General features: G+C 40.2%; 2 protein-coding genes across 4 annotated transcripts in view; one reads left to right on the top strand and one right to left on the bottom strand.

The window, feature by feature from the left end:
• Window positions 1-11,482, bottom strand: part of LOC309855026 (uncharacterized protein) — a 64,321-nt gene extending 52,839 nt beyond the window's left edge. The window contains exon 1 of the mRNA XM_082714844.1: window positions 11,465-11,482. The gene's annotated coding sequence lies outside the window, so the exon portion shown is untranslated. The remainder of the gene's footprint in view (window positions 1-11,464) is intronic.
• The window catches only part of ACSM4 (acyl-CoA synthetase medium chain family member 4), a 38,263-nt gene extending 25,043 nt beyond the window's left edge, over window positions 1-13,220 (top strand). For 2 of the 3 annotated variants that reach the window (XM_082714840.1, XM_082714839.1), the window contains 10 exons: window positions 1,167-1,310; window positions 2,118-2,274; window positions 4,322-4,401; window positions 6,118-6,241; window positions 8,517-8,597; window positions 8,728-8,829; window positions 9,301-9,428; window positions 9,523-9,622; window positions 11,547-11,666; window positions 12,804-13,220. In XM_082714840.1, coding sequence (XP_082570966.1) covers window positions 1,167-1,310; window positions 2,118-2,274; window positions 4,322-4,401; window positions 6,118-6,241; window positions 8,517-8,597; window positions 8,728-8,829; window positions 9,301-9,428; window positions 9,523-9,622; window positions 11,547-11,666; window positions 12,804-12,890 — 1,123 coding nt within the window. In that variant the 3' untranslated portion in view covers window positions 12,891-13,220. The remainder of the gene's footprint in view (window positions 1-1,166; window positions 1,311-2,117; window positions 2,275-4,321; window positions 4,402-6,117; window positions 6,242-8,516; window positions 8,598-8,727; window positions 8,830-9,300; window positions 9,429-9,522; window positions 9,623-11,546; window positions 11,667-12,803) is intronic. The other variant, XM_082714841.1, reaches the window with a different exon arrangement.
• The last annotated feature ends 702 nt before the right edge of the window (window positions 13,221-13,922 follow it).

Genomic DNA, 13,922 nt, shown 5'->3' with positions numbered 1-13,922 from the left:
TCTGCCCATTCCTAAATCAGTCTCTAGCATGAGAATTCCCACAATTGGCTTAGGATAATCAAGATTCACCCCCTGGAGCTATATAAGTAACAGTCTCCCCTGAAGCATGTAACTACCTGATACCTGAACAAAATCAGAGTTTTATCAGTGCAAAGAAGAAGAATGGGATGCTATATGATAAGCTCCCAATGATGTGTGCCAGTGATGAAGATGCTGAATTAAAAAGTATTAAAAAGTTTGATTCAGGGGCACCTGGCTGGCTCAGTGGGTTAAAGCCTCTGCCTTTACCGTATTTTATTTTCTTCAGAGCACTTATCACTATTTGAAATTATGATACTGATTTATACTCTTACTCATTTTATGGTGTGCTTATCCGCTCTCTGTCAAATAAATAAATAAAATCTTTAAAAAAAAAGTTTGATTCAAATACCAGAAGATCTTCCTTTAAATCATAAAAACTCCTGAAATCTTTATTTTTTAAAAGATTTTTATTTATTTACTTGATAGAGAGAGATCACAAGTAGGCAGAGAGGCAGGCAGAGAGTGAGGGGGAAGCAGGCTCCCCACTGAGCAGAGAGCCCGATGTGGGGCTCGATCCCAGAACCTTGAGATCATGACCTGAGCTGAAGGCAGAGGCTTAAACCACTAAGCCACCCAGGTGCCCCAAAACTCCTGAAATCTTAATAAACAATCCACAAAGACCCATGACTGACTTAAAAATATAGAGAGAGAGATTAAATAAAAGCACTTAGAAGAAAATGTTTAAGTAAATAAAATTCACATCCTTTCATCATTGATATTGAAAGTCATCTTGGCTATCAGTGTGGACTACACAGAGTTGGTGCTTAAAAAAAAAAGAATTGTTAAAGGTTAGCACTGATCTGCAAAATCCCTTTAAGATTTATTGAGAAATTCCTCTCAAAGAGGTTTTGGCTTAAGTCTTTGTTCTATTAACTCTTTTCTGGTATCAAGAGGGCACAAGTAGCAGAGAAAAAAAAAAAAAATATATATATATATATATACACATAATTATAATATATATAATAATCTCATATACATATAATTGTAATATATATAATAACAATCTCATATATATATATAGTCTCAGAGTTAAATTGGGCTGCCATCTTCAGCTACCATGTTGGGTTGGGACCCATACTTTACAGATCCGCCTCTGCAGAGCACAACTGTGTGGAGACTGGAAGTCAAGAACCAATGGCCATTTATTTCACCAGTGGGACCACAGGCTCTCCCAAGATGGCCCAGCACTCTCAAAGCAGCCTCGGAATTGGGTACACCCTCTGTGGAAGGTAGGGAAGAGAACTGTTCTTGCTAAACTCTCTCCTGAGCTCCCAACGTGTATATCCCATTGCCTAACTGACACCTGCACTTGGATGACTATTAGATTTCTCCAGTGTAACATCCACAAAACAGAACCCCTATGCCCTTCTCCAGGCTTATCTCAATAAATAGCACCATCTCACCAACTGATCAAGCAAGAATTAATGTGTTAAATAGGTGATGGGGATTAAGGAGGGCACTTGTGTGATGAGCGCCGGGTGATAAACCGGAACAGCCTTGAGCCCATCTCCAACAACAACATGTTTGGTTCCTTGTCAGTGCCAGGTAAATTCACCCACCCAGAAAGGCCTTCCTACGTATTCTATAACTATCACTTTACCGTATTTTATTTTCTTCAGAGCACTTATCACTATTTGAAATTACGATACTGATTTATATTCTTACTCATTTTATGGTGTGCTTATCTGCCCTCTGTCCTATTAAATTAAGAGCAGGTATCTGGTCTCACTCACCATGCTAGGGAGAACGGGGCCTACCATATATTTGCACAATAAGTATTTGTTGCATTCATGAACAAACTCGGAATACCATGTCAAATTTAGCCCCCTCTCTACTTTCAGATTACCAAGGATCCTGAGAAGGTCCCCTAACAAAAGTGGAAGAAAGAATCACTTCTTCTGCCTTTAGCTTCTTATGACCCTTCTCTATAGCCATGAGGTTCTGGCCAGTTCTCAAAGATTCCAGTTCGTCTGCTTTTCTGCTGTTTTGTTTTGGGATTTTTGGGGTCTGTGTTGTTGCTTCTCCATATCGTTTAGGTATTGGCTAGACCTGAAGTCCTCAGATATCATGTGGAATATGTCTGACACTGGCTGGATCAAGGCTGCCATTGGCAGTGTGTTTTCAACCTGGCTTCAGGGAGCCTGTGTCTTTGTACATCGGATGGCCCAGTTTGACACTGACACCTTCCTAGATGTAAGTCAAGGTTTCTAGCTATCTTTCCCTTGTCTTCTCCACACACACACACCATACCCTGCCAAAACCACAAAGAAATGATTCTTCAGAATATAGTTTCCTGGGCTTGTGGAAATCATTCCTTTTTAAGAAATGAAGTCTCCGGGGATTTGGCATTTGAATGTATTTAACAAAGAAGGAACGCCCACAACACTCTCATGTTTCAAACTATTCAGGATTTGTCCACATTCCACTTGAAATATTATAAATAACAGATTACAAGGCTCAAGTCTAAACAAATCTTTGGCTTCTGATTCAGTGAAATCAAAACACTAGGCAATAAATCCAAAACCCTACATAGGGAGGATTGAAGGTGGGGTCACCTTTCTCCCGCTACAGCTCCTTCCATTCTCCCCTCACCCTGTGCTTTTCACTTTGTGAATTCTCAGAACCCAGTGTTTGTCTTGAAACCAAGCACGTCCCTCCTTCTCAACAAGACACAGCTAGACTGAAGTATCAGATTGCCCTGATTTCTTTAGCCTTTACAAAGATGTGATTTAGGCTAATTATTTTTCAACCATGAAAAATCAATTATGTTGAATGAAATACATATTACTAAACACCACACCTGTGTGTGAATAGAAGCTATACTCACCCTGTTATTTTGCTAACTGGTTTTATGAGATGGCTTGAGGGTCTTAAGAGAAATGGTGGGTAACATAAGAACTGGGATCTCTATGTCAGGTTTACAAAGTGTCCTGTGTAAATAAGCTAACTTTGCAGTTCTAAAACGTGTATTTTTTAAAAAAATAATTTTTAATAAAATATTAAGATATATACTTAATATACTTAATATAATACTTAAGAAAAATATATATTTTTATTTTAATAGTCTTTAATGTTATAGTAAATAAGATACATTAATGCTATAATAATATATGGCATTATATTAGTCTATTAGAAGAATACTCTTATTTTGCAAAGATAATGTGTATATTTTAAGTATTCTAAAAACTTTACATTATTCTTAGTCACATGCATTTACTGTTATTAAGAACAGCTGGAATCCAGGGGGCATGTACAGACAGCAGAAATGCTCACTTATGGATCAAAAGTTTTTCTTGATCTTTGACAATCCAGATAGCCTACAAATACATCTTGAAAATATTATCTCAAATGCTAACATTTAATACAAACTGTCAATTCATTATGTGGCATAGTAGAATCTGTCTAGAAATAGGACATCTAAAACATGAGTATCTCCCTAGATTTAGCATGCTTAAGTCATTATTTTTCTTTACGAAGCTGGAGGTAAAATAAGCCTGGCAAATCTTAAACAGTTAAGGAAAGGACTGAAAAATGCCTCACTAATGCACTTAATCAATCCACTCAAAAGGAGTGTCTTTTTTTTTAATTTGAGGGATGGGTGGAGAATGCAAGCAGGGGGCGGAGCAAAGGGAAAGAGAGAGGGAGGAGAAAGAATCCCTAGCTGACTCTGCATTAAGTGTGGGGTCTACGAGGGGCTCAGTCTTGCAACCCTGAGATCACAACCTGAGTGGAAATCACGAGGTGGAGGCTTAACCGACTGAGTCACCCAGGTGCCCCAGCACTGATGTTTTTCACAGAAAAAGTGTTGGGAGGTTTGGGTAGGTTAGTTCACACCCAGGCTGTGTACTGTATAGGAATATATGGGGAGGAGGTTTCAAAATTCCACGGTGAAAGGTAATTTGCAGCCCTGAGGTAGAATAAACTAGCTCATACTTGGGGGCTGGTCTCAAATTCAAATATTTACTTTCTGTTTAGAGAGTGGACTGTGTTGAGTCCACTGTGGAGAGTGGGCTGTGTATGTCTATTACTGTAATAGACATGTGTTCTTTCCAATAACTGGAAATTCCCAGCAGACATACGGTCACTAGGAACAACTAATAAGTACTTGGGTTTTTGTTCTGAGCAGTGATCATCTATGATGGAAACCTCTCAGTGAAAGAGGATGAGGGGTGGCAGACATCAGCTCTAGTTGTGGCCTCTAATTACCCACTTCTGACAACTGTCTTTCTCCATCACGCAGACTCTCACCACTTACCCCATCACCACCCTGTGCAGCGCCCCCACTGTGTACAGGATGCTTGTGCAGAAAGACCTGAAGAGGTACTTGGGCGGGCATCTCCATGTGAAGCTCAAATGAAAGCTGCGGTCTAGCATCATAGATCTCCCCATTTCAGTGCAGGTTTCCTCAGTCTCGCCACTACTGACATTTTGGACTGAATTCTGTGCTGTCAGGGGCTGGCCTGTGCACTGTAGGATCTTGAGCAGCATTCTACCTGGTCTCCACCCATTAGATGTCAGTAGATCCTCCCTGGCGACCACCAAAAATGCCTCCAGATATTGCCTAAATCGCCTCCCAGTTGCCCCTGAGGTTAGTGTCTAGGGACAACTCTCCTGTTTTCTCCAGGACAACCAGAGCCCTACATACTGAGAACTAACCCCGCGGCACCCCAAAGTACAACTGTGTTTATATGCCTTGAAGAGAAGCTAATATGGTCTCATGACTTGAGGATTATAATCAATTCATCCAAATCACCTGAACCTCTAGTGGACTTGCAATGTATATTTATGTAAGCAATAGGAATTGAATATGTGAGGAGAGACAGAAAGGAAGAGAGAAACAATGTAAGTAGTGACAATTTAAGTAGCGCAGCCTTGTCCATCCTCTATCCCCCTCAAATATGGATGCCCGGGAAGGAGAGTGCTGGGAAACAAAATAAAACAGATCTGAACCTTCTCTTATTCTAGTTAGGGTCAATTCCCTTGTGGCCCTCAATATGTGAGTATCTTTTTTTTTTTTTAAGATTGATTGATTTAAGTGGGGGGAACACATGATGGGAAGGGGCAGAGGGAGAGGGAGAGAGAAATTCTAGCAGACTCTGCACAGAGCATGGAGCCAGACATGGGGCTCAATCTGATGACCCCAAGATCCTGAGATCACGACCTGAGCCAAAACCAATAGTGGGACATTCAACTGGCTGCAACACCCAGGTGCCCCTCAAAATGTGAGCTTCTTGCTCACATCTCAAGAGTAGTCCGATGGCTTTCAAGGGCTATTTTGAATAGGCACAATCCTGTCCTGCCCGTTGGAAACCTCAATGCATCAGAGCGGGGCTGTTCCAGACTTTCTCACTTAAGAAAGCGGGCAGCATAGTAGTAAGGCCAGGGGTGAAAAGCTTGATCTCCAAAGTCAAACAACTGGGGCTGTGCTGTTTACTATCGTGAGACCTCAGACACTTGAGATGAGCTTACTAAGTAAGCCTCCCTTCATTCCAACCACAAGAGAGGATTTAGAGCTGCCTCATGGGTTTGTGGTGAGAATTCAGTGTAAGTGGCCTGCTCGGTCAGACACCGGACAAATGGTAACTGTGGAGTAGTTAACTCAGCCCTTCATGAAATCTTGTGCAACTTCTTTAAGTTCTCCCAGTCTCAATTTCCTCATCTATAAAATAGGGCATGAGGATTATGAGAATGCTCCAAAAGCCCTCACAACACAATAAATGCTCAATTAGTGTTGGTTATTTTACCACTTTGTTCATAATAAGTGCTTAAGATCACTATCAGTATTTTCTCCTACCTTCTCCCCGCCTAATACAAGCTCTGTCAGCAAATTTTACTTTCATCATTAGCATGCCCCACAAAACCTATAAATGTGTCTGGTAAGATAGTAAGTGACCAAAAATTTTTGCTGAATGAACCTTCCTAAGGCTTGCTTGCCTTTCCTAGCTCATTGGCTTGTTGCTAGAACATCTTAATTTTTTAATGAAAGCCACTCAGATTTCTTCCTCCCAAAGACCCCATGAAACTCTGTGTCTGCAGATATAAATTCAAGAAGCTACGGCACTGCTTGACAGGAGGGGAGCCACTCAACCCGGAGGTGCTGGAACAGTGGAAGGCCCAAACTGGGCTGGAACTGTATGAAGGCTACGGACAGACAGAAGTGGTATGTTTAATGGAAAAAGTCTGAGTTTAGCATATTGGGAGCCTTTCAATCCCAGGCTGAGCCTCTGAAGAGCCCCCTTGGGGCTATAAATTTTTAGGGAATTTCTGAGAATACCATACCTGGCCATAACTACCAAGACCTCTGAATTGTCCAATTTGGCTTGGCTAGGGCAGAATTAGGATTATTCCTTGCAGTCTTTCTGTCTTCTCCCTATGCAGGAGAACTCTCAAAGGTGTTCAGGGATGGAGAGGGACAGAATCAAGTGGCTCTCAATGAGGTTTTGATTTGAATTTCCCTGATGGCTAATGGTGATGAACATTTTTTCATGTGTCTGTTAGTCATTTGTATGTCTTCTTTGGAGAAGATATGCATGTCTGTTAATGTCTTCTGCCAATTTTTTGATATGAGTATCTGTTTTTGGGTGTTGAGTTTCAGGAGTTCTTTATAGATCTTTGTCTCTCCAATTCCATGGGTTGCTTTTTTGTTTTGTTGACTGTTTCTTTGCTGTGCAGAAGCTTTTGATCTTGAGGAAGTTCCAAAAGTTCATTTTCACTTTTGTTCCCTTTGTCTCTGGAGACGTGTCTTAAAAGAGGTTGCTATATTCAATGTCAAAGAGGTTACTGCCTATGTTCTCCTCTAGGATTTTGATAGGTCTTTCAACCATTTCGAGTTTATCTTTGTGAATGGTGTAAGAGAATGATCAGATTTCATTCTTCTATACATAACTGTCCAATTTTCCCAGCACCATTTATTGAAGAGACTGTCTGATTTCCACTGGATACTTTTTCCTGCTTTGTTGAAGATTATTTGACCATAGAGTTGAGGGTCCATATCTGGACTCTCTACTCTGTTCCTTGGTCTATGTGTCTGCTTTGTGCTAGTACTATGCTGTCTTGGTGATCACAGCAAGTAAAACTTGAAATCAGGCATGATGCCCCCAGCTTTGTTTTTCTTTTTCAACATTTCCTTAGTGATTCGGGGTCTTTTCTGGTTCCATACAAATTTTAGGATTGTTTGTTCTAGCACTTTGAAAAATACCAGTGAAAGATACTGAGATACCACCTTACACCAGTTAGAATGGCCAAAATTATCAGGACAGGATACAAGTGTTGGACAGGATGTGGAGAAAGGGGAACCCTCTTACACTGTTGTCGGTGCAACCACTTTGGAAAACTGTGGAGATTCCTTAAAAAATTAAAAATAGAGCTGCCCTATGAGCCTGCAATTGTATATTTACCCCAAAGATACAGATGTAGTAAAAAGAAGGGTTATATGGACCCCAATGCTCATAGCAGTGATGATCACAATTGCCAAACTGGAAAGAGCGAAGATACCCTTCAGACGAATGGATAAAGAAGATATGGTCCATATACACAATGGAATATTACATCTCCATCAGAAAGGATGAATGCCCAACTTTTGTATCAACATGGATGGCACTGGAGGAGATTATGCTGAGTGAAATAATTCAAGCAGAGAAAGTCAATTATCATATGGTTTCACTTACTTGTGAAGCATAAGGAATAACATGGAGGACATTAGGAAAAGAAAAAAGAAAAGTGAAGGGGAGGAAATCGGAGGGGGAGATGAAGTATGAGAGACTATGCTCTGAGAAACAAACTGAGGATTTGGAAGGGAGTGGGTGGAGTGGGATGGGCTAGTCTGGTGGTAGGTATTAAGGAGGGCACATATTACATGGAGCACTGGGTGTGGTGCATAAACAATAAATCTTGGCACACTGATAATAGATAGATAGATAGATAGATAGATAGATAGATAGATAGACTTATGGGAAGTTCCTGGAAGGAAAAAAAAAAGAATCAAGTGTTTCTTCTCAGCAGCACTGAGGACCCCAGAGAGGCCCAGTGTGGAATTTATCCCAAGGTGCAATAAACAGGACCCTTAGTCTAAAGGAGTCATTTTCAAAGTGGTCCAAAACCACCACCAGAAGCAGCATGTGGGAATTTGGTAGCAATTCAAATTCTCACACACGCCATCCCACCCCAGGTAGACCTACTGAGTCAGAAACTTGGACGAGGCCTGGCAATCTGTGCTTGAAAAATGAATGTTCCAGGTGACTCTGACACACAGGTTTGAGAAGCACTGGTCTAAAATAGTGTGTGTGTGTGTGTGTGTGTGTGTGTATCTAGAAGACAAACATGCACACGGGGAAAATCAGTCCAGTCAAAGTGAGTCTTATGTTTTATTGTCATGATACAAATAGCAAGAGAAAATGAATTTTTACATTCTTAAATAAAACATGTTCTCTCAATAGGGAATAATTTGTGCCAATCAGAAAGGACAAGAAATTAAACCGGGCTCGATGGGAAAAGGAGTACTACCCTATGATGTCCAGGTGGGTAATATCTGTTTCAGTAGAGAAGAATGTTTTACAGTTTTCTGCTAGTCATTGTACAACTATTTGCAACCTGTTTTCATTTTGTAAAAAGAAAATTTTAGGAACCTAATTGTTTCTTTCATTCTAGATTATAGATGAAAATGGCAACATCCTACCACCTGGCAAAGAAGGGGAAATTGCCCTCAGACTAAAGTCTACACGGCCCTTCTGTTTCTTCTCTGAATATGTGGTATAAGAACAAAGAATGTGCTAGTCACAAGTTAACAGAAAGGTGGCATGGGGAGTCATACAGACTTGGGTCCAAATTTCATATCCATCATGTGTTGCTGTTTATCCTTGAGCAAGTCACAAAATCCAAGTCTATTTCATCAACTGTAAAATGGGGAGAATATCTTCTATCTCCTAAAAGTTTTGTAAAGATTAAATTCTATGTGTAAGAAGCCAGTTGCCGTGCTTGTCCTTAGAAAAGACAACTAGGCTGCTGAGGGGAGGGAGGGGGTGATACAGGGCAGAAGATGTGAAAGAGGGGTTTCCTTTTCATTATATTCTCGAACCTTCTTTATTCTACAGTATCAACCACATTTTTTTAAAAAATCAATTTTTATAAATAGAATGTGCAAAGTACTAGTCACTTTATGAATGTCATGCCTCTTTTTCTATTTTGACCAAATTAATGCCCAAAGCCATCTTTGGTTCCTAGGACAATCCAGAGAAAACTGCTGCCACAATAAGAGGGGATTTTTACACCACTGGAGACAGAGGAGTGATGGACAGTGATGGGTATTTCTGGTTTGTCGGCAGAGCTGACGATGTCATCATATCCTCTGGGTTTGTGCATTTGCCACTCTTAGAGTAACAGATGGCCAGGGAAGATCTCCTCCTTGGATGATGTAGTCACCAAGGGCTTCTTTAACTCTTCTAGGTACCGTATCGGGCCATTTGAAGTGGAGAGTGCGCTAATTGAACACCCAGCTGTTGTTGAATCAGCTGTTGTCAGCAGTCCGGATCCAGTCAGAGGAGAGGTAGAGTGAATATCATTCAAGTAGTAATTTCATATTTTCCAGTTCTATCCATTTGACCCCCCTGGAGAGTATATCAGGAGTAATCATGTAATTCTCATGATGAAGCACCCATGTGCCAAAAATGGGTACCAGCACTCAGCTTTACAAATGAATTGTGTCCCAAATGGGATGTATTAGGATTCATTTAGTGGTGACAGAAACTCAACTCAAACTGACTTAAGTTTTTTAAAAAAGGAATTTATTGGCCCACACGTAAGTGAGGTCTTCAGGTGCAGCTACATCCAAGGGTTCATGTGAAGTTAGCAAAGCTTTGTCTCTCTTCATTTCCGGGCTGTTGTTCTTTAGCGTGGCTCCATTCAGGCATGTTCTTCCTACGTGGTAGCAACTGATTTCAAATGTACATAGCTTCACAACCAGTAAAGGACACAGCTCCTCTTCCAACAGTTTCAAGAAACTCCCAGAGTAATATGTGTCTATCTTAGATCACATATCTAAACAATGTGGTCCAGGGAATGGCATATGCTCGCTGGCCAGACCTGGATCATATGCTGATCACTGGAGGTAGAAATTAGTGTCAAGACCACCAGACAGAGAAGTTAGGGTAATGTTCCATAGGAAAATCGGGGTACTATTACTAAAAGGGTGGGAACAGATGTTGCATAGAAAAAGCAGATTATGCTGTATTTACGATGGTCATGGAAATCAGAATACATTGTCTCACAGAAACAATGCAAATAGGAGACTGTGGCCAGGTTCCCAAACAAGTCTCACTAGCCTACTTAGGACCTAATGAAAGGGAACTTAGGGAATGACAGTAATAGCCTTAGTTTTAAGAGGAAGCCCTGTAGTGTGGAAGGGAGATGTTTCCTTTCATCATGGAAGTTTCTGACAGATTTAGTAAGTAGCAAAATTCCAAAAACAGTTTGTGTATCAGCATCCACCCACATCTCTTTCTCTGATCCTTTTTTTTAAAAATATTTCATTTATTTATTTGATACACAGAGAAAGAGAGAGAGAGAGAGAGAGCACAAGCAGGGGGAGTGGCAGAGAGGGAGAAGCAGACTCCCCACTGAGCAGGGAGCCCAGTATGGGGCTCGATCCTGGACCGGGATCCTGGCCCAAGGCAAAGGCAGACATTTAACTGACTGAGCTACCCAGGCGCCCTCTCTGACCCTCTGCAGTGACTCTATGGATCCCACACTCAAACCTCTTGCACCACCTCCACACCCAGTGGATTCTCTTGTCCAAAGTACTTTTCTCCTGCCACCATATTCTCATTCTCTCAATATAGCTGGTTTCATCTGAACATTAGAAGTAAATACCACTTGGAATCAATGCATGAATAATTAATAATTTAAAGTATGATTAACTAACCTTAATAACTATCTAATTGGTGGGTTTTGTATAGTATTCCAAAGACAAGCAAGAAATATTGGGCAAAAAAGACCTTTCAGAGGTAGATTGATCCTTCCAAGAATTCATCTCCCAGCATACAAAATCCCTCCACCAAGCTTCCCCAAATCCCTTTCAAACCATATTCTCTGGAACCTCCATTTGTCTCCCTATCACATGCCTCTAACAGTGTAGGTCTGGAGTAAATGATCATCTGCAAATCAAGGACTGCCTGTAGAACATATAGGACTAGTCTGACTGAAATATTAAATACATGTGTGACATGTAAACAAAACTCAAGTTTTAGCTTTATTGAAACACTGCACTCCTCACACTCACAAACTATTTATCTGGAATTAGATCTCAAAACCCCACTTGTATCCAAGATCAAGGGTGATCTCTGGGTTTGTGTTCATCACTCAAGTTGTGTAAACAAGTAATTATAAGTACCTGTCTGCGCTCGGCTTTAGTTCCAAACTCCTGATGTGTCTGAAAGAAAAAAAATCAATATAAATTGAATTTTCTCCTGCAGGTAGTGAAAGCTTTTGTTGTCCTATCTGCACCCTTTAAATCTTCCAACCCAGAGAAATTAATTCTTGAACTTCAGGATCATGTGAAAAAATCAACTGCACCTTACAAATATCCAAGAAAGGCAAGTATTTTTTTTTTGCCCAGAGTTAAGTGTTACCAAATAAGGGTCTAAGATATTAAGTACATAGATTTTACTAGCTTTTGACTTTATGGTTGCTCATTATATAAGTGGAAGACACTTACTTCAACTTGTTTAGACTTAAGAATTTTGCTTTAAAACATTTATTTTAGGACACTTAGATGTTTGATACACTAGTTTTGATCTACTCTGCAATACTGAGTAACTACTAAGGATCCTTGTCAGACTAATCGGTCCCATTCCATGAGGGGGAAAAAATGGAAAATAATTTAAAGACAGCATTTGATTCAGTCATCAGTACTCTCAAGCCATAACACTCTTCAAAGCACAAGCCTTTTAAGTATCAAGTGACCAAACTTAAGGCCCAGAAAAAAGATGCTATCCAAAGAAACTGTGGAATCTTTCCTGAAAACTTCTTCAAGGGAGGATTTAAGAATAATTGTATATAAAAACATAATGATGGCACTGCAATTTCCTTCCTTTTCATCCTGGAATACTGTTGGTTGATACTGATCCTTAAGATGAGAATTCCATTCAACTGGTATTTCAGCCAAAAGGCAGTTAACTTCAGCCTCAGAACTAGATACATCTTCTCCATCAAATTTACTAAATCAGTCACCAGCTGATTTGCAAACATTGAGGAAAAATTTTAAAGTCATATCTTGAGCGAGGGAAACAGAGAAATGATTTTACTCTGAGCATAATGGGTACATTGTACTCAAAATTAACTCTCAAAAGTTTCCCTTAGAACGGGGCTGCAGGATCCAGCTCTTAAAAGCCCCAAACCTAATTAACTTGCTTCTTTGTACATTTAGGTGTGGCCTCTATTTCCTAGGGGCAGTAGAGGCCCAGCTCTAATTTGAACTGGAAGGGGAAGCAATGGAGCAAAGGATCATTATATCTGTCTGATAAAGCATATCACTAAAAACTTTGCACTGAAAACTCATGATGTAGGTCCATTGTCAACTGGAAGATAAACACATGAATTTCAATGAGTTTAGGCTAAGACGTCCCCAGACTCAAACTCGTCAGTTACATGAAAGCTCTCCCAGTTGTACTGACAACTGGGATTTTCAAAACGGAATCAAGTGTCTCATAGTATGTTTCTCTGTTAATTAGGTGGAATTTGTTCCAGAACTCCCGAAGACAATCACCGGGAAAATCAAACGCAATGTTCTGAGAGACCATGAATGGGGTCGAACATAGCCCAATAAGCAACTACAGCATTAAATAGTTATAGACTTCTTTTTAGTCCTTGCTTCCTGCCGATTTAGAGACTACTCTCTTGCAATGCTGAAGGTTTTTCCAGGTTGAAAACCTCAATTTTTCGTTCTGTACTTAGCCAAAAATTATATAAATAAGAATTCAAAAATATTTGGGAAAAAAAGTTATGATGACAGAACTGACAAAGGCAGTGATTTTAATGACCTACAGCACTTAAAATAGCAAAATGATTATTTAGAAATGCACAGTGGACAATGAATTGATCTTGTGCCTGATTAAGTCAAAATAAAAATTAGAACTATTCTAAGAAAAGTGTTCAAGACAGAATTTCTTCTGTTTAACATCTTGTATTACTAGTTCTTTAAAGTGAATTAAAGGGGTTCCTGGGTGTTTCAGTCAGTTAAGCATCTGACTCAACTCTGCTCAGGTCTTGACCTCAGAGTCATGGGTTGAAGCCCCATGTTGGGCTTTAGGATAGGTGTGGAGCCTACTTAACAGAAATAAAGTTAATTAAAATATCAATTTTTAAATAAGTAATATAGGGGCACCCGGGTGGCTCAGCAGATTAAGTCTCTACCTTCAACTCAGGTCATGGTCTCAGGGTCCTGGGATTGAGCCCTGCATCAGGCTCTCTGCTCAGCAGGGAGCCTGCTTCCCCCTCTCCCTTTGCCTGCCTCTCTGCCTACTTCTGATGTCTCCCTCTCTCTCAAATAAATAAATATTTTTAAAAAATAAAATAATATAAATAACTCAAAAGCCAGTAAGTGAATTTAATCGAGTACTGTATTACTAAACTTTTTTTTTTTTAAGATTTACTTAAAGAAAATGGGGTGGGGGTGCAGAGGGAGAGAAAATCCCAAGCAGACTCCCTGCTGAGCACAGAGCCTAACATGGGGCTTGATCTCACAAACCTGTTATCAAGACCCAAGCTGACATCAGGAGTTGGACGCTTAACTGAGTCACCCAAGCACCCAATACGTCCTTTTAAAGCATGGAATATCCCAAATTTGGATT

The sequence above is a fragment of the Mustela nivalis genome (assembly GCF_964662115.1).
Source record: "Mustela nivalis genome assembly, chromosome: 19".
Classification (NCBI taxonomy): Eukaryota; Metazoa; Chordata; class Mammalia; order Carnivora; family Mustelidae; genus Mustela; species Mustela nivalis.
The sequence above is the reverse complement of the archived record's forward strand: the minus strand, read 5'-3'. Positions and strand labels throughout refer to the sequence as shown.